Consider the following 20,574-nt stretch of genomic DNA (forward strand, 5'->3'; position numbering starts at 1 on the left):
TATATTCACTAAGGGGTCTTTATCCTCTGGAGGAAAGAAGAAGTTCCCATGATACAAGAGAAAGTTTCACCCAGAGATTTGTAAGAACCTGTAAGTGCTCTTATAAAGGAGGAGTAGCTCGGGGTCAGGGGTGAGGGTCCCTGCCAGCTTGGCTGGGCTTCTGAAAGTGTGGCTTTTTTGCTTTTGACTACTGAGGGTGAAATCCATCTGTGATATTTTCTTGGAGCCAAGCTTCTCTGAACTTTACCCTTCATGAGTTTGCTTCTTTAAAAGCCTGTTACTTAGGGAAATGCAACCTTGATGTGGAATAGCATCTGTTTCTAATCCAGCTAGACCTACTTTGGGATCTGGTTCCATCTTTTGCTAGCTGTATGACCTTGCAGTTCATTCATCCATGTAAAACCATCCTATAGTGCCTCCTCTGGGCCAGCCACCATGCTAGGTGTGGAGATAAAGTAGTAGGCACCTTTCATTGCTCGCTTTGCTTTACTTTCTGGCCATGAGCAAGTTATCTGCTGGTTTTACTTCAAAAATATATAAAAAATTGAATTACTTTCCTCTATCCCCTCATCTCTTTCCAAGGCTGTTTGAGTAAGTTCCTTGATTCTGTTCTTCCCTCTAATCCTTTGCCTCAATTCATTACACAGCAGCCAGGGTAATCTTTTAAAAACAGGCACCAGTTTAATAGTCTTTTGTTAAACCCCTCCAATTATGCTAAGAGAATGAAGTTCAACCCCTCCTCATGGTGCACTCGGTCCTGCGAGGTCTGGTTGCCACTTCTCTGAGCTCATCTGGCATCCTTTCCCCTCATCCAGTGGGCTTCAGCCACATCCGACTTCTCTCTTGGCCTGAGAGCATCGAGCTTGTCCCACCCTGGACTCATTACGCCAACTGTGCTCTCTGCCTCAGATAATTTTCCATACAAGTTTGAATGGGTGGTTTCTCATTGTCATTCAGGTTTCAGTTCAAATGCTGTCCCTCCCCTGTTCCTCATGTCACATTCTCTCCAGTCACTGGGTCCCCACCCTTGCTTTTAGTTGGCTCTTACCACAATTTGAAATTATCTTGATTCGTCTACTAGACCGAGTTCCATGAGAGCAGGCTTCATTGTTACACATATACCCAGTGTCTAGAAAAGTTCCCGACATAGAACAGTAAATATTTGTTGAGTAAAGTTGCTTAATTCTCTGGGGCCTCAGTTTCTCCCTTGTCACATGGAATAATAATTGGCTAACAGTACAAGGTTGTATTTAGAATTAAGTGAGGTAATAAATGTGTGTGAAGTATGTAGTACAATGCTTGGCTCACAATAAGCCAAATAATAGTTAGTCATTGTTTCCTTATGATTATTTATATTATAATGTTCATCTCCATTCTCCCATACTCCTCTAGTACCTGTTCTTGCTCCTTGTGATCCATCTGGAGTGTCGCGAGCATTTGTCAGTGACAGATGCTGACTGGTTAGATGCTTGCAGTGGAATCCTGACTTAATTCTCTCTTAACCGTGTTTTTCTATACAGGTTCTGCAGCTGGGCTCAGACATCCTCCCCCAGTACAAGCAAGAGGCACCAAAGACTCCCCCTCACATCATCTTACATTACTGTGTTTTTAAGACCACGTGGGATTGGATCATCTTGATTTTAACCTTCTACACAGCCATCCTGGTCCCTTACAATGTCTCCTTTAAAACCAGGCAGAACAATGTGGCCTGGCTGGTTGTGGATAGCATCGTGGATGTCATCTTTTTGGTGGACATTGTGCTGAATTTTCATACTACCTTTGTTGGACCAGCTGGGGAGGTGATTTCTGACCCCAAACTCATCCGCATGAACTACCTGAAGACGTGGTTTGTGATTGACCTTCTGTCCTGTTTGCCATATGATGTCATCAACGCTTTTGAGAACGTGGATGAGGTTAGTGCCTTTATGGGTGATCCAGGGAAGATTGGTTTTGCTGATCAGATTCCACCACCCCTGGAGGGGAGAGAGAGTCAGGTACATGCCTCAAATCTCAGACCTTGTTGTCATGTCTTGAAAGCTGAATAAATGTGGGTGGTCAACAGAAGAGTAACCGTGTGGGTGGGGACTAGCATGGCTGATGTCTGGAACAGAGGGAGCATGCTTGATAGATATTCTCGCCTGCTGGGTTTGTCCTTTGGAGGTTTGGAGGCCCTGCATGTCCGTGAATGGATGTGGAAGAGACCAGAGGCTTCCCTCTTACATTATGTAGAGCGCAAGCCACTGGCTCAGGGGTGGTGGGGCTGCAGAAGCAGGCATGCATCGCCACTGCATTGGTGAATCTTTCACTTGATATGCAATTGTTGAATGTCTGGCCTATTGATTATTCTAATTATGGGGATTTTTCTCTCATCTGCTGCTGACCTTTGGCTGTTTCATAACTAATTAACTCCTGGTAACAGTGATGCTATTTCCTCCCCAAGTTTGCTTGCTTTTTTTTTTTTTTTTTTTTGGTAAATGTTGGAAAAGAAGGAGTTGTTTCTTTGTTAAAGTTTTGGCTGTGACCAATGGCATTCAGTGGTCCATACTCTCCCTTGCATAAATTTGCTGAGGTAGTCAGGCCATGGTCAAGTGGTGAAGTCCGGCCCTGTGCCTAGGAGGAGTGAGTAGTACTGTTGCTGGATTATACTGCTTCGGATTGTTAGTCCTGCAGGTAACGGAAGGAATGAAAAGAAGACAAATGTTCTGTAGGTGTGTTGGAATTAGGACATGCTCAAACAGTGAATGGGTGCCTGCAACATGTTGCATAAGGCAGGAACTGCTGGTCTGGTTCGGGTGATTTTCTCCCTTGAAAAAGCAAGGACATCAAGTCATCGCAAAGGACAGTGTCAGATTCTTATTCAGCTTAAGCTTCATGGGAGTTGTTCTTCCTTTTTCCTACTGCCTAGTTGATGCTTCAGATGGATGAAGATAAGGTAGTTCATCTGGTAAATCTTCAGCCTCATATAGAGGATTCTGGAAATCTCAGCCTGGCTGGGGTGTTAACTGGGTGAGTAATTCAGAAAGCCATCTGGAAGTTGAGATTAGGCAAGATTCACTCTCAGGGCTAACAGGCTAGTGGGACTAGCCTTGAGGTAATTGGAAGGAACAGTGAGCTCCCTGCCAAGACAAGACCTGGCCAATGACTTTGTGACTTGCTGGGCATAATGATGCCTCTTGGACGTCAGATCAGTATCAGTAGTGGGTGAGGACTCCAGGCCCTTCCTCTGTGAGAACCTAGCTACCCACCACTTCCCTCTTCAGAGAAGAGGAGCTGATGTTCAGGTGCTCTAAACTCAGAACAACCCCCGCTTTTATCTGTGTGGTGTGTTTTAATATACTTTGAAATCCCAGGGAATAATGCTCTGGGTGGCTTGGCTTATATGGATTTTGTAGGGGGATTAAATGAGTGAGACTGATCATTTACAAGAACAAAACATCCCTAAAGTGAATGTTGGGATTCTTTAGTGTGAATTTGAGTACACACTGGGAATGATATTTTTCTCTGTGAGCACATTTCTAGAAGATTTTATGTTAGTTGGTGAGGAAAATATGATCATTTTGGCTTAGATAACTCAACTGAATTATTTCAACCTAAAAGAGCTTCTTATACACATATGGGAGATGAAATTTGACTTAAAAAAAAAAAACCTCTCGAGTTTTTAAAATAAACCATTTGCTATTTAGAGCAATAACATTGACAATTTGCAGATAAATAGAACAGTTCTTCAGCTTCCACAGGTTCCTGTTAAACATTGGCAGAGCCATAAACACGTTTGTAAATGTGTCAAGATTACCTTGTCCATTAGGAAAGCAGAGAGCTTCCCCTCAAGCACCTTGTATGTCACATTGGAACTCCTTTGCCATCAATTGTGAGTATCCCTGATGTGATTTCTGACTTCCACCATCATGAAATAGTTGGGCGGATAGGAAAAATGCCAGGTATCTGTAGCTTTCCTGTTGGAAAGGGTTTAGCATCAAAGTTCTCACTACCATCTCTTGGTCATAAATAATAATATGAGGGGCACCTGGGTGGCTCAGTATTTGAGTATCTGCCTTTGGCTCAGGTCGTGATCCCAGGGTTCTGGGATCGAGTCCCATATCCGGTTCCCGGCAGGGAGCCTGCCTCTCCCTCTGCCTATGTCTCTGCCTCTCTCTGTGTCTCTCATGAATACATAAATAAAATCTTTAAAAAAAAATGAGTATTAAGAGGCTATTGTTATGATTTGCTTCTGTAAAGACTTGATTTTAAATTTATTAATTTCTTTTCAAGCTTTGGCAGATACCCAACATAATGCCTGTTGGTAACATTTGTTGTGGTGTGGGGGAGTCAGTGCCAGGAAACTGAAGATTTGGCTTCTGGCCCTCTTGGTATCACGTGTTTGGACAGCTGGGACTTTGTGCATGCCATTTAGCCTCTATGGATCAATTTTCTTGTCTACCCCTTGAGGGTCATGCTACCTTACCTGTCTGAAGGCATGGCATTTGGGCAGTAGATTATTTGAGTTCCCTGCTAGCTGCAAAGTAAGTTTGGTGAGTTCTAAAATTTCATCTGCATTTGTCTTACCTCCAGGAGTTGATGATAAAAACAAGAAGCCTAGCACTTTGACCTCCTCCCTACAGTGAGGGTGGGAGGGAAGTGGGATGGAATGAAGGTTCAGAGCCCAGGAGGACCAGAAGGTCGTGCAGTTCAACCCTTTTAGTTCACAAATAAGGGAATAGACTCAGGGGGATTATGACTCACTCAAGATGACACAGCAAATCATATGGCTATGGCAATAATGAGTCCCTTTCTGAGTCCTCTCTATTCTTAATGGTGACAGAGTGGATAAAATAGGGACAAAAACACTGATGGACAGAGTTGAGTCAAAACTGACCAAGAAGCTTCCAAAGTCTGTGGCTCACCCCTTGGCCTGGTTGTTGTGGTGGGGAAGTTGGGCACTGTGTACAGGGAAGTATCTGCATTCTCCCCAAAGCAGCTGTGTTGGTGATGAGATAGGCAGTTTATGATGCTCATGGAGGGTCAGACCCAGCATGGCTTTCCAGACATAGGCCTTTTGTTGAAGGGCACTATTAAATTAGAAAAGAAGATTGGTGGGGCTTAGAGGAGGTTGGAGAGGCCTGGAAGGGTGCCCCATTTGCCAAACCTGGATTTAGCTGAGTAAGAGAATTCCGATTAATGGTTTCCCATCCACCGCCTGTTGTCTTCTTGACCACACTGTTGTGGAGTTGCTAATCTAAGATTGCAACTCCCTCTGCTCTAATCCCTTTCTTTGGGAGAGTGTGGGGAGAAAAAAAAACATTATTGACTCATTTCTCATAAAAAATACATGGAGCTGAATTCTCTCTGGTGTCCTCCTAATTATGCCAATGGAATTATATCCCAGTGGAGACCACCAAAGAAGAGAGGAATGTGCGGTGGTGGCTTGGCCATCTGTGTGTATGTCGGGGGTGTGTGTGTGGGGCTGAGGGTGGGTGTGGAATGGGGGCTCTTGAAGTGGAAGGACTAGATCCCCCTGAGGCTTGGGTCAAGAACGAACCAGGTTCAATTGCTAATGCCAGCCATTGTCACTTCAGGCCTGTGGATGTCGCCCACCTCCATGATTTAAGCCACGCAAATGATCCCTTTGACCCAACTTGTTTCACTTATGTAGATGGCCTACATTTGCGTCATTCTCCAGTCTGTTGGTCATAATCTGTTTTGGAGGCTTTTTGGGAATATGTTTGCACATTAGTTAAGCTGGTGAGAGGACAAAAGGTCTGGAAACTGAGTGAACTGAAGCTTACAGTGGGTATGCGGAAGCAAAAGCCAGATGAGTCTTTCTCAAACATTTAGTGGATTACTGGCCTCATGTGCTTCATGGATTAAAAATGAAATTATTATTCACAAAACATCTTCTCTTTCCCCAGGAAGCCTCATTGCCTACTGCCATTGGGGTGTAGAAGTGCAAGGGGAGAATGGAGCCAATCAGGCTACCTCCCAGGTCACAATTCTGGGGCTAAGAGCTTCCTCCAGTCCCTGGCTCAATAACTTCGGACAGTGGCACTACCAGCTGGTGCTGGGGACACAGCTGACCCTTGCCAAGAGCCCACTCTCAAGGAGATGATCCTCTTAGAGAGAACAGGAGCAAGCAGTGAAAGGATGAATAGTTTTGACAACAGCTTCCCTTTAGCTAGTGTGTTGAACTTTCCAAAGCATTTCGGGCCACCTGGGTGGCTCAGTGGTTGAGTGTCTGTCTTTGGCTCAGGTCGTGATTCCAGGGTCTCAGGATCAAGTCCTGCATTGGGCTCCCAACAGGGAGCCTGCTTCTCCCTCTGCCTATGTCTCTGCCTCTCTCTCTGTGTCTCTCATAAATAAATAAATGAAACCTTAAAAAAAACCCATTTCACACAAATTATCTTTCCTCCCATGCAAGATGGGCCCATCTCAGCTCTAACCTCAATGCCCTCAGGCAACTATTATTCCAGCTCTGTTGATGAAGGGAAAGGGCCTGGCTGTCCAGGTCCTGGGCTTCAGGCTTCTGACTTCTAGGCCTGCACTTTTCCCCAGGCAGGTCATGCTGCCTTGTCACAGAATCTGGAGCCAGAGTGAACCAAACTGTGCATTTTAGTCCCTGAGTCCCCCTTTCTGAATCGTTTGCCAGCTGGGCCACTTCTGTTCCCCTCTTACATAGCTGACAGGTGAGAAGTGTGAGCAGCCATTGTGGTCAACCCTAAACAGAGGTCACTGGCCCAGGTGTACAGAGCTGGATGGTGAGTACCAAGGTCAGAAGTAACTCCAGTGACAGGTCACCCATCCTGCTTCTCTTTCCTTGGCAGATGGGCTGCCCTTTAGGTTCTTTTAGATTCACTGTTCTGGACTCTTCCAGGCTTTCAATGATGCTGAAAGAAATTGGACTTCTATGTGTTGCTCATCCTGTTAATTGGTGGTCATCAGTCCTAATCTGTGGTTTTTATTTCGGTGGATGGACATCAGTTTAATTTTCACACAGGTGACTCCTCTACTATCGCCACTGAAGGTCATAAGATGACCTGGAATTTGCTTTCCTAGCGTCCCAGCCATAGAGGCCATATCTGTGGCTTGTAGTAGCAATTAAAATTAAGACTTTTTTCAGAGCAATTTTAGGTACATAGAAAAATGGAACACCAAGTGCAGAGACCACACTTTCCCTGTCATTACCATCTTGCATTAATGTGGTACATTGATTATAGCCAATATTGATACATTATCATTAGCTAAAGTTCATAGTTAACATTAGAATTCGCTCTTTGTAGAATACATCCTAAGGATTTTGACAAATATTTAATGACATAGCTCCATCATTATGTGTCATACATAATGTTCCACTGCTCTAAACATCTCTGTGCTCCACCTGTTCATCCCACCCTCCTCCCCAACCCCTGGCAACCACTGATCTTTTTACTGTCTCCATAATTTTGCCTTTTCGAGAATGTCTTGTAGTTGGAAAAATACAGTATGTAGCCTTTCCAGATTGGCTGCTTTCACTTAGAGATAAATATTTAAGGTTTCCACATGTCTTTTTGTGGCTTGATAGTTCATTTCTTTTCATTGCTCAGCAATATTCTGTTGAGTAGATGTACCGTAATTGGCTTATCTATTACAAAAAAATTCCTGAAAGCCATTGGTTATTCAAGCCTGATCATTATAGGCCTTGTCCTGGGATTTCCTCCTCCTGTGGGTTCCTTGGACACAGAGAATGGACAGAGCTGACACACTGGCATGCAGACTGGTGTGTCTGAGCAGCCTGTGGCATCTCCTGGATAAAAACTAGCAACGTTTAGCACAAGTTGTCATGTCTGATACTATGATGGACAGGAAAGCAAACTTGTATTACAGTTTTCTCACATTTCATACTCTTTTCCTTGGCATTTCTCTCTTTTATTTTGGTGCTATTTCTACATCTGATTTGGGCAAACAAAAGAGGACACAAGCAGACACACTATAGTTTTCATCCCCGTGTCTTGTTAAGGGCAGGCAGTGCTGCTAATGGGCATGTTTCTCTTTTGACGACGTGCCTCCATGGCCAGGGGCCAAAGTGTGATTGCAATAATCTTCCCAATGTTGCTGATGTCCCCATGCTGGCAATGTTGTTCCCCTCTTACCACTGAGGGGAATACAGCCTAGATCATTCCCTCTTATTTTTATGTATTTTAAAAATCATTCTTCTTCCGAACTTGTACTCACAACCCATGAAGGACTGTGGAGGTCCGTGGAGCAAAATAGGCCCAGTGTTTCCCTGCTGTCTTTCACTCTCAGACTCCATTCTAGCTGACCCACGTTCTGCTTCTGTCTTGATTCTCCACCTGCTTTTCTTGGTATCTCTTTAAAGTTCTTCTTTTTTAAAGAAATCTTACTGACTTGGGTGCCAGGAGATGGGAAAACAACTTTTCAAAGCTTGCAGTCTAGTGGGGGTCACAGGTGATGGACGCTGTCAGAGAATGTGAGAAATGCTATTCATAGGGTCAGCTCAGAGTGTTTGGGCTTACTAATAGGGAGTACCTAGCCTGGTGAGAGAATTCAGGAAGGCTTCCTGGAGAAAATGACTGGAGTTAGTTTGGTGAGGAGTGAGAAGGATATTCTTGGAAGAGGAGAGAGCATATACAGAGGAGTTTGCTCTCAGGGCTGAGGAAGGCATTCACTGGGTCCAAGGCAATGTCAGCATTGGAGGAGGGAGGCATGGTGAGAGAAGGAGGCAAGATCTAGTGATAGAATCTCAGAGCCTTGCCAAAGAGTTTATATTTTATCATACATGGAGGCTAAAAAGCATGGAGGCCAAAAAGAAACCATTAAGGATTTCCATTAGATGTGTGCCATGATATGACTTTGACTTTGATTTTGTATGTAAGCAGCAGTGGTTAAGAATGAGTGGAAAATGTCACATGTCTCTCCTCCTCTAGCTCCCTTGAACCCACAGCACTCAGGCTGTTACCTCAACCACTGCACTGAAACAACACTACTTTCCTGTCCCAGATCTCCTATTCTTCTGGCCCTCACCCTTAATGCTTAGCTAACCCCCAAGCCCTGATTGGACCCAGTTCTCTGACTCCTCTGGGCTGTGGTCCAGTGTCTCAGTATCCGTGGAGGGCTCCATCACCATGTAGACCCACTTATAGTACAGTTGGGATGCCTACTGTGTTTCTCCAGACACTGCCCTCCAAGGTAAGTCCTTCATTCCCCGGACCCATTCAAGTCTGGCTGTTACCTTGACCCCTGCTCTGAGCCTTGCTCATAAATCAAGTGACCATGCATGTGGGGGTTTATTATTGGGCTCTGTTATTATGTTCCATTAGTCTGTCTATTCTTATGCCAGTACCACACTGAGTTAATTAGCATAGCATGATAGTGAGTATTAGAATCAGTTATCTGTGTTCTTTTTTAAAAAAATTATTTATTTATTCATGAGAGACACAGACACAGAGAGAGAGAGAGGCAGAGATACAGGCAGAAGGAGAAGCAGGCTCCATGCAGGGAGCCCGATGCGGCACTCAATCCTGAGTCTCCAGGATCATGCCCTGGGCTGAATGCGGCGCTAAACCGCTGAGCCACTGAGGCTGCCCAGTTACCTGTGTTCTTTTGCTTCAAGACTGCCATGTCTATTTTAGATCCTTTGTACATCCATATAAATGTTAGAGTTGGCTTGCCAGTTTCTACCCAAACTCCAAAAACCTGTTGGGATTTTGGGTGGAATTACATTAAATCTCAAAACCTCACTGCAATTGGGAGAGGGGTGCCTGGGTAGCTTAGTCAGTTAAGCATCTGACTCTTGGTTTCGGCTTAGGTCCTGATCTCATGGGTTGTAAGATTGAGCCTGTGCTCAGTGAGAATCTGCTTGGATATTCTCTCCCTCTGCCCCTTCCCCCACTTCCTTCCTTCCTTCCTTCCTTCCTTCCTTCCTTCCTTCCTTCCTTCCTTCCTTCCTTTCTTTCTCTCTCTCTCTCTCAAATAAATAAAGAAAATCTTAAAACAATTTGGAGAGAATGGAAGTCTTAATATTGAGTTTTCCAAACGTTGACCATAGAATATCCATTTTTTTAAGGTCTTCTTTAATTAGCAATATATGAGTGAAAATGTCGGCCTCCCAGTCTCCAGCCAAAAACTTGGAGTCCCACTCCTCAGTGGGCCTTTAGGAAAAAGCAGTCAATCGCTCCTGTCTTCCTGGTCTCTGGGCAGTAGACCTGTTCACAGAGACCTGGCAGGCCAGAAAGGACAGGCATGATATATTCAGGGTGCTAAATGAGAAAAATATGCAGCCAAGAATACTTTATCCAGCAAGACTGTCATTCAAAATAGGAGGAGAGATAAAAAGCTTCTAGGACAAAGAGAAACTAAAAGAATTTGTGATCACCAAGGCAGGCCTATGAGAAATAATAAAAGGGATCCTTTAAGCAAAGAGACAGCCCAAAAGTAACATTGACCATAAAGGAACAGAGACACTATACAGAAACAGTGACTTTACAGGTAATGCAGTGACATTAAATTCATATCTTTCAACAGTTACTCTGAATGTAAATGGGCTAAATACCCTAATCAAAAGACACAGGATATCAGATTGGATAAGAAAGCAAGAGCCATTGATATGCTGCCTGCAAGAGACTCATTTTAGATCTAAAGACACCTCCAGATTTAAGCATTTATCATGCTGATAGACATCAAAAGAAAGAAATTTTTATATTAGACAAATTAGATTTTAACCCAAAGACTATAATAAGATGAGGAAGGATACTATATCATAATTAAAGTCCCTATCCAACAGGGAGATCTAACAGTTGTAAATATTTATGCCCCTAACATGGGAACAGCCAATTATATGAGCCAATTAATAACAAAATTAAGGAAACACATTAATAATAATACTATAATAGTAGGAAACTTTAACACCCCCCTCACTGCAATGGACAGATCATCTAAGCAGAAGATCAACAAGGAAACAAGGGCTTTGAATGATACACTGGACCAGAGGGACTTCACAGATATATTCAGAGCATTTCATCCTAAGGCAACAGAATACACATTCTTCTTAAGTACACATGAAACTTTCTCCAGGATATATCACATACTGGATCACAAATCAGGTCTCAACTGGTACCAAAAGACTGGGATGATTCCCTGCATATTTTCAGACCACAATACTTTGAAACTGGAACTCAATCACAAGAGGAAGTTTGGAAAGGACTCAAATACATGGAGGCTAAAAAGCATCATACTAAAGAATGAATGGGTCAACCAAGAAATTAAAGAAGAATTTAAAAATTCATGGAAACAAATGGAAAATGAAAACATAACTGTTCAAAACCTTTGGGATGCAGCAAAGGCAGTCCTAAGAGGGAAGTATATAGCAATACAAGCCTTTCTCAAGGAACAAGAAATGTCTCGAATATACAACCTAAAGACTGCTAACTCTGGGAAACGAACTAGGGGTGGTAGAAGGGGAGGAGGGCGGGGGGTGGGAGTGAATGGGTGACGGGCACTGGGTGTTATTCTGTATGTTAGTAAATTGAACACCAATAAAAAATAAATTAAAAAAAAAAAGAATATACAACCTAGAATATACAACCTCCTCCTATAGGAGCTGGAGAAAGAACAGCAAATAAAGCCTAAACCCAGCAGGAGAAAAGAATTAATAAAAATAGAACAGAAATCCATGAAATAGAAACAAAAAGAGCAGTAGAACAGATCAACGAAACTAAGAGCTGGTTCTTTGAAAGAATGAATAAGATCAATAAACCTCTGGCCAGACTTTTCAAAAAGAAAAGAGAAAGGACCCAAATAATTAAAGTCATGAGTGAAAGAGGAGAGAACACAACCAAAGCTGAAGAAATACAATTATGAGACATATTATGAGCAACTATATGCCAACAAATTAGGCAATCTGGAAGAAATTGATGCATTCCTAGAGATATATAAACTACCAAAACTGGAACAGGAAGAAATAGAAAACCTGAACAGACCTATAACCAGCAAGGAAATTGAAGCAGTAATCAAAAATATCCCAATAAAAAAGAGTTCAAGGCCAGATGACTTCCTAGGGAAATTCTACCAAACATTTAAAGAAGAATTAATACTGGGTGCCTGGGTTGCTCAGTCAGGTAAGCATCTGCCTTTGGCTCAATTTATGATCCCAGAATCCTGGGATCCAGTCCTGTGTTAGGGCTCCCTGCTGAGCAGGGAGTCTTCTTTGACCTCTGCCCTTCCTGCCCGGCCCTCCACTTGTGGCATCTCTCTTGCTTTATCTCTCTCAAATAAATAAATAAAACCTTTACAAATTAAAAAAAATAATACTTGTTCTTCTAAAGCTGTTTCAAAAAATAGAAATGGAAGGAAAACTTCCAAACTCTTTCTATGAGGCCAGCATTACCTTGATCCCAAAACCAGACAAAGACCCCACCAAAAAAGGAAAATTACAGACCAATATCCCTGATGAACATGGGTGCAAAAATTCTCACCAAAATACTAGCCATTAGGATCCAATAGTACTTTAAAAGGATTATTCACCATGACTAAGTGGGATTTATTCCTGGGCTGCAAGAGTGGTTCAACATTCACAAATCAATGTGGTACACTACATTAGTAAAAGAAAGGACAAGAACTATATGATCCTTTCAATAGATGCAGAAAAAGGATTTGGCAAAGTACAGCATTCTTTTTTGATTAAAACTCTTCACAGTGTAGGGACAGAGGGAAATATCTCAATATCATAAAAGCCACATACAAGAAGTCCACAGTGAATATCATTCTCGGTGGGGAAAAACTGAGAGCTTTTCCCCTAAGGTCAGGAACATGGCAGGGATGTCCACTATCACCACTGCTGTTCAACATTGTACTAGAAGTTCTAGCCTCAGCTATCAGATAAGAAAAAGAAATAAAGGCAACTGAGTTAGCAGAGAAGAAGTCAAACTCTCTTTGTAGATTTCATGATGCTCTATATGGAAAACTCAAAAGACCCACCCCAAAATTGCTAGAATTCACACAGGAATTCAGCGATGTGGCAAGATATAAAATCAATGCATAGAAATCAGTTGCATTTCTATACACTAAGAATGAGATAGAAGAAAGAAAAATTAAGATATCAATCCCATTTACAATTGCATGCAAAACCGTAAGATACCTAGAAATAAACCTAACCAAAGAGGCAAAGGATCTGTACTCAGAAAACTATAGAACACTCATGAAAGAAATTGAGGAAGACACAAAGAAATGGAAAAATCCATTCTATGCCCATGGATTAGAAGAACAAATATTGTTAAAATGTCTATGCTACCTAGAGCAATCTATACATTCAATGCAATTCCTATTAAAATACCATCAACTTCTTTCACAGAGTTGGAACAAATAATCCTAAAAATGTATGGAACCAGAAAAGATCCCAAATATCCAAAAGAATATTGAAAAAAAAAACCCAAAACCCATGGCATCACAATCCTGGACTTCAAGCTCTACTACAGAGCTGTAATCATCAAGACAGTATGGCACTGGCACAAAAATAGACACATAGATCAATGGAACACATAGATCAGACACATTTCCAGAGAATCTAGCAATGGACCCTCAACTCTATGGTTAACTAATCTTTGACAAGGCAGGAAAGAATATCCAATGGAAAAGACAGTCTCTTCAACAAATGGTGTTAGGAGAATTGGACATCCACATGCAGGAGAATGAAACTGGACCATTTCCTCACACCATACACAAAAATAGACTCAAAATGGTTGAAAGACCTAAATGTGAGACAGGAATCCATCAAAATCCTAGAGGAGAATACAGACAGCAATGTTTGTGACCTCAGTCGCAGCAACTTCTTACCAAACACATCTCCAATAGCAAGGGAAACAGAGGCAAAAATGAACTATTGGGACTTCATCAAGATAAAAAGCTTTTGCACAGTAAAGGAAACAGTTGAGAAAACCAAAGACAACCAACAGAATGGGAGAAGATTTGCAAATGACATATCAGGTAAAGGGCTAGTATCCAAATGCTGTAAAGAACTTATTAAACTCAAAACCTAAAAAAACCAAAAAATCCAGTCAAGAAATGGGCAGAAGACATGAACAGACATTCTCCAAAGAAGACATACACATGGACAACAGATATGTAAAACAATGCTCAACGTCACTTGGCATCAGGGAAATACAAATCAAAACTACAATGAGATACTACCTCACACCATGTCAGAATGGCTAAAATGAACAAGTCAGGAAATGACAGATGTTGGTGAGGATGTGAAGAAAGAAGAACCTTTGTACGTGGTTGGTGGGAATGCAAGCTGGTTCGGTCACTCTGGAAAACAGTATGGAAGTTCCTCAAAAAAATTAAAAATAGAGCTACCTATGACCTAGCAATTGCACTATTGGGCATTTACCTCAAAGATACAAATGCAGTGATCCAAAGGGGCACTTGCTCCCCAATGTTTATAGCAACAATGTCCACAATAGCTAACTACAGAAAGAGCCCAAATGTCCATTGACAGATGAATGGATAAAGAAGATGTGGTCTATACATATACACACATGGATGGAACTAGGGGATATTATGGTAAGCAAAATAAGTCAATCAGAAAAAGACAATTATCATATGATCTCATTCATATGTGGAATTTAAGAAACAAAACAGGATCATAGGAGAAGAGAATGAAAGATAAAATAAGATGACATCTGAGAGGGAGAAAAATCCTAAGAGATTCTTAATCAGAGGAAACAAATTGAGGGTTTCTGGAGGGGGGGGCAGGTGAAGGAATGGGGTAACTGGGTGATGGGCACTAAGGAGGGCATGTGATATAATGACATTGGATATTATATAAGGTTGATAAATCACTGACCTCTACCTCTGAAACCAATGATACACTATGTTAATTAATTGAATTTGAATAAAATAAAAATATTTAAAAATAATTAGCAATATATTAGCAAAATATTCTTGACAATATTTGCTGCCATTCTTTTTTGTTCTTGCTATTAAAATTATTTCTAGACACCTGCTATTTTTGGCATTCTGTAAATGCTATTTTAACATATTTCATTTCCTAATTGTTTTGCTGGTATAAAGTGTTTTTTGTTTATTGACTTTGCTTCAAAGTTGACAAATTTGCTTATTCATTTGAATATTTTGTAGGTTACTTAGAATTTTTTTACATGTGCAATCATGTCTTTGTGAATAAGAACTATTTTACTTTTTTTTCTCTGCAAAATATGTACCTTTCCTTCTTTCTTTCTTTTTTTTTTACTTACCCTTGGCTGGGATCTACAATATAATGTTGGATAGAAGTGAATATAGTAGACATCCTTCCCTTATTTCTAATCTCAGGGGGAACATATTCAGTGTTTCACTATTAAGTATATTGTTAACTTTAGTTGTTTGTAAATACTCCGTAGATTAAGAAGAGCTCTTATATTCCTGATTTTCTGAGAATTTAACAGGTTTTGAATTTTACCAACTACTTTTTCTGCATTTATTGAGATAAAATGTTTTTTCCTTCTTTAATTTATTGATGTGGTGAGTTATATTGATTGACTTTTTTTTTTAAAGATTTTATTTATTTATTCATGACAGACACACAGAGAGGGAAAGAGAGGCAGAGACACAGGCAGAGGGAGAAGCAGGCTCCATGCAGGGAGCCCGACGTGGGACTCGATCCTGGGTCTCCAGGATTCGGCCCTGGCCTGAAGCCGGCACTAAACTGCTGAGCCACCAGGGCTGCCCTATTGATTGACTTTTGAATATTGAATTAACCCTGCATTCCTGAAATAAACCCTAGTTGGTCATGATCTCTTGCACTTTTTTACGTAACTGTAAGTGATTTTCTAATATTTTATTTAGGAATTTTGCATTTATGTTAATGAGAGGTGTTGGCTATTAATAATTTTTTCCTTGTGATATCCTTGTCAGGTGTACACAGAGAAGTGTATCTTCTACTATTCACTGAAAGAATTTGTGTAAGATGGGGCTATTCAGATATATAGGAATATAGGACCACTCAATTTTTTTTCTTGGGTCAATTTTGCGTTGTTAAAGATTTGGCCATTTCACCTAGTGTGTCAAATGTATTGGCAAAAAGTTACATATATGGTTATTATTTTTTTTTAAAGATGTTTGTTGGATCTATAATGTTTTCTCTTTGTCCTTCATTGGTCATTTGTCTCTTAGTTCATCTTGTTTTCTCCAGTGGTCTTTTCGAAGAACCAACTTTTGGCTTTGTTAATTGTTAATTGTCTGTTTTCTATTTTTTGCTCCTGTTTGTATATAATTCTTTGTTCTACTTTTCTAGGGGTATTGAGTTTACTAGGATTCCACCTCCCTAGCTTATTTGGATGGAATTTTTTATATATGTACTTTTAAAGATTTATTTATTTATTTATTTATTTATTTATTTATTTATTTATTTATGAGAGACACAGAGAGAGAGGCAGAGACACAGGCAGAGGGAGAAGCAGGCTCCATGCAGGGAGCCCGATGCGGGACTTGATCCTGAGTCTCCAGGATCACGCCCTGTGCTAAAGGCAGGTGCTAAACCGCTGAGCCACCCAGGCATCCCTGGATGGAAATTTTGATTGTTCAAGCAAAGATTTAATGTGAATTTAAAGCTATTTTACTCTCTAGGGACTTTTTAAGAACATTCCAGAAGTTCTGATGTGTCATAATCTTGTTATTTCATGGTTCAAAATACTTTATTTCCACTATGATTTCTTCTATTTAAAAGTGTGTTGCTTAATTTTCAAACTTTTGATAATTTCCCACTTACCATTTTATACTGATTTCTAGATAATTTCTTAGTGGTAAGAAAGTATACTATGATTTCAGTCCTTGAATTTTGTTGAGACAGCTTTATGGTTCAATATCTGATCTATTTTGGTAAATATTTCTATATGAAATTACAAAAAATATGTATTTTGAAGTTGTTAAGTGTTTATTCTCTATAGGATAATTAAGTCAAGTAGATAGTTTTTAAAATTATTTGTATTACTAATTATTTTGTCTACTTGTTCTATCAGTTACTGAGAAAGGGATATATTCAACTTTGATTATGGAATCATTTATTACATTAATTTTTGCTTTGTATATTTTTGAGTTATGTTACTAGATTAACATCTTACATGTTACATAGGTAGGATTGCTTTGTCATCCTGTTGAATGAGTTCTTTTGTTGTTATGAAATATTCCTGTTTTTATTTAATAATACTTATTGCTTTTAAGCCTGCTTTGTTTGATGTTAATATAGGCATCCAGCTTTTCTTTCCATAGTATTTGCATGGCATGCCTTTTTCCATTTCTTTTATTTAAATTTCTTGTGTCTTCCTAATTGAAGTATAGTTGATATGCAATTTTACATTAGTTTCAGTGTACAACACGGTGATTGGACACCTCTATATGCTATGCTCACCCCAAGTTTAGCCAGCATACAATGCTACTGCAATGCCATTGACTATATTCCCCATTCTGCATCTTTCATTCCCATGATTTATTCATTCTATAACTGGAAGCCTGTACCTCCCACTCCCCTTCACCCATTTTTGCCTGTATCCCCAACCCCTTACCTCTGGCAACCATCAGTGAGTTCCCTGTATCTCTTGGTGCTCTGCTTTTTTTTTTTTTTTTTTTGGTCATTTGTTTTGTTTTATAGATTCAACATATAAGTGAATTCATTGTCTTTTTTTTTTGTCAGACTTATTTCACTTAGCAAAATACTCTCTAGGTCTATCTGTATTGTCCCAAATGGCAAGATCCCATCTTTTTTTATGGCTGAGTAATACTCCATCATGTGCATTTGTATGTGTATGCATATGCATGTATAACATCTTCTTTATCCATTCATCTATGGACAGATATGATACTTGAGTTGCTTCCATATCCTGGCTATTGTAAATAATGCTGCAATAAACATAGGGATGCACATATCTTTTTAAATTAATGTTTTTGTTTTCCTTAGGTATGTACCCATTAGGAGAATTACTGGATCATATGATATTTCTATTTTTAATTTTTTGAGGAACCTCTATATTGTTTGCCACAGTGGCTGCACCACTTTACATTCCTGCCAAGAGTGCACAAATGTACCTTTTTCTCCACATCCTTATCAACATTTGTTATTTATTTTTGATAGTAGCCATTCTAATAGATGTAAGGTGATATCTCATTGGGGTTTTAATTTGCATTTCCCTGGTTAGTGATGTTGAGCATCTTTTCATGTGTCTGTTGGCCATCAATATGTCTTGTTTAGAGTAATGGCTATTCAGGCTCTGTGCCTATTTTTAATTGAATTATTTGGTTTTTTTTTTTTTTTTTGGTGTTGAATTGTAGAAGTTCTTTATATATTTTAGCTATTAACTCCTTGTTGGATATATCATTCGTATTTATCTTCTCTATTCAGTAGGTAGCTTTCATTTTGTTAATGGTTTTTTTCACTGTGCAAAAGCCTTTTCTTTTGAAGTAGTCCCAATAGTTTATTTTTGCTTTTTTTCCCTTTTGACTGAAGAGACATATCTAGAAAAATATTGCTAAGGCTGATGTCAAAGAGATTACTACCTATGTTTTCTTCTAGGAATTTTATGGTTTCATGTCTCACACTTAGGTCTTTAATCCATTTTGAGTTTATTTTTGTGTATCGTGTAAGAACATGGTCTACATACATTTCTTTTTTTTAAATTTTTATTATTTTTTTTTACTGGAGTTCAATTTGCCAATATTTAGCATAACAATATACATACATTTCTTTTGCATGTAGCTGTCCAGTTTTCCTAGCACCATATACTGAAGAGACTGTCTTTTGCCCATTGTATATTATTGCTTTCTTTGTCATAGATTGACCTTATAAGCATAGGTTTATTTATGGTGCTCTCTATTCTGATGCATTGATCTATGTGTCTATTTTTGTGCCAGTACCATATTGTTTTGATTAGTCTAGATAGCTTTGTAGTATATCTTGAAATCTAGGATTGTGATGTCTCCAGCTTTATTGTTCTTTCTCAAAATTGCTTTAGCTATTCAGGGTCTCTTTGGGTTCCATACAAATTTTAGGATTATTTGTTCTAGTTTTGTGAAAATGCTATTGGTATTTTGATAAGGGTTGCATTGAATCTGTAGATTGCTTTGGGTAGTATGGACATTTTAACAATTATTCCAGTCCATGAACATGGAATATTTTTTACTTGTTTGTGTTATCTTTAATTTGCTTCATCAAAGTTTTATACTTTTCAGAGTATAAAACTGCTCTAGCTCTATCCATGTCTTTCCCCTTCTTGGTTAAGTTTGTTCCTAGTATTTTACTCTTTTTGGTGCAGTTATAAGTGGAATTGTTTTCTTTTTTTTTTTTTTTTTTTTTTAAGATTTCATTTATTTATTCATGAGAGACACACAGAGAGGCAGAGACACAGGCAGAGGGAGAAGCAGGCTCCATGCAGGGAGCCCAACGCAGGACTCAATCCTGGGTCTCCAGGATCACGCCCTGGGCTGAAGGCAGCACTAAACCGCTGAGCCACCCAGGCTGCCCTGGAATTGTTTTCTTAATTTCACTTTCTGCTACTTCATTATTAGTATGTAGAAAAACAATAAATTGCTGTATATTAATTTTGTATCCTACAACCTTACTGAATTCATTCATCAGTGTTAATATTTTTTTAATGGAATCTTTAGGGTTTTTATGTATAGTCTTCCGGCCTTATTTTTTTATTTTTTAAAAGATTTTATTTATTTATTCATGACAGACACAGAGAGAGAGGCAAAGACACAGGCAGAGGGAGAAGCAGGCTCCATGCAGGGAGCCCGACGTGGGACTTGATCCCGGGTCTCCAGGATCAAACCCCCTGGCCTTATTTTTAAAGAATTTTCCTTGTAAATAAAAAGCAAAGAATTGTGTCTTTTTTAGTTTTTGAAAATCTGGTCCATTGATAGTTGTCTTATAATTGGAATACTTAGAGCACTGTTGTCATCGTTGTTGCTATCATTGGGTTTTAGTCTGTCATCTTGCTCTTTATTTTCTCTTTCTCATACTTGCTTTTTGGTTCCTATATCCTTTCTCCCCACCTTCTTTGGATTAATTATTTGTTTATTATTCCTTTTAATTGCCCAACTTAGCTTTTTCTTGTATGTATTTTTATTATTCTTTTAGTACTCACCCTGGAGATTACAGTTGCATTCTCTGCATATTAAAAGCTAGTTAAATTAGCACTTTTACCCCTTTTCAAACTACATAAGATTTTTACTGTAGTTTAATTCTATTTAACCTCCTTCTTTCCCTTTGTGCTATTTTTGTTATAAACCTACAGGTCTTTGTTATCATTATTGCTTTAAATTGCCAGTATTCTTTTATATTTATTCATATGTTTTTCACTCTTCTTTTTAGTTTCATATTTTTAGGAGGGGGATCAATTGCTTTCAGCCTGAGCATCTGCTTTCATTTTTTTTTCACAGTACAGTTCTTTTGGTGGTGAATTTTTAAATCATTTATTTGAAAACATCTTTATTTGGATTATTTTTTCAAGGTGTAAAATTATAGGTTTGCTTTTTTTCTTTTTAAGCCTGTTAGCAGTTTAAATATGTTACTGCTTCTGACGAAAATTCAGATGCCCT

The 20,574-nt window shown here is 39.5% G+C and overlaps 1 protein-coding gene across 2 annotated transcripts in view; it reads left to right on the top strand.

Moving 5' to 3' along the window:
- KCNH1 (potassium voltage-gated channel subfamily H member 1) overlaps positions 1 to 20,574 on the top strand; it is a 372,290-nt gene that overhangs the window by 84,197 nt on the left and 267,519 nt on the right. The window contains exon 6 of one of the 2 annotated variants that reach the window (XM_077902205.1): positions 1,521 to 1,994. In XM_077902205.1, the coding sequence (XP_077758331.1) occupies positions 1,521 to 1,994 (474 nt within the window). The remainder of the gene's footprint in view (positions 1 to 1,520; positions 1,995 to 20,574) is intronic. The other variant, XM_077902206.1, reaches the window with a different exon arrangement.

This window comes from Canis aureus, chromosome 6 (assembly GCF_053574225.1).
Source record: "Canis aureus isolate CA01 chromosome 6, VMU_Caureus_v.1.0, whole genome shotgun sequence".
In the NCBI taxonomy this organism is placed as follows: domain Eukaryota; kingdom Metazoa; phylum Chordata; class Mammalia; order Carnivora; family Canidae; genus Canis; species Canis aureus.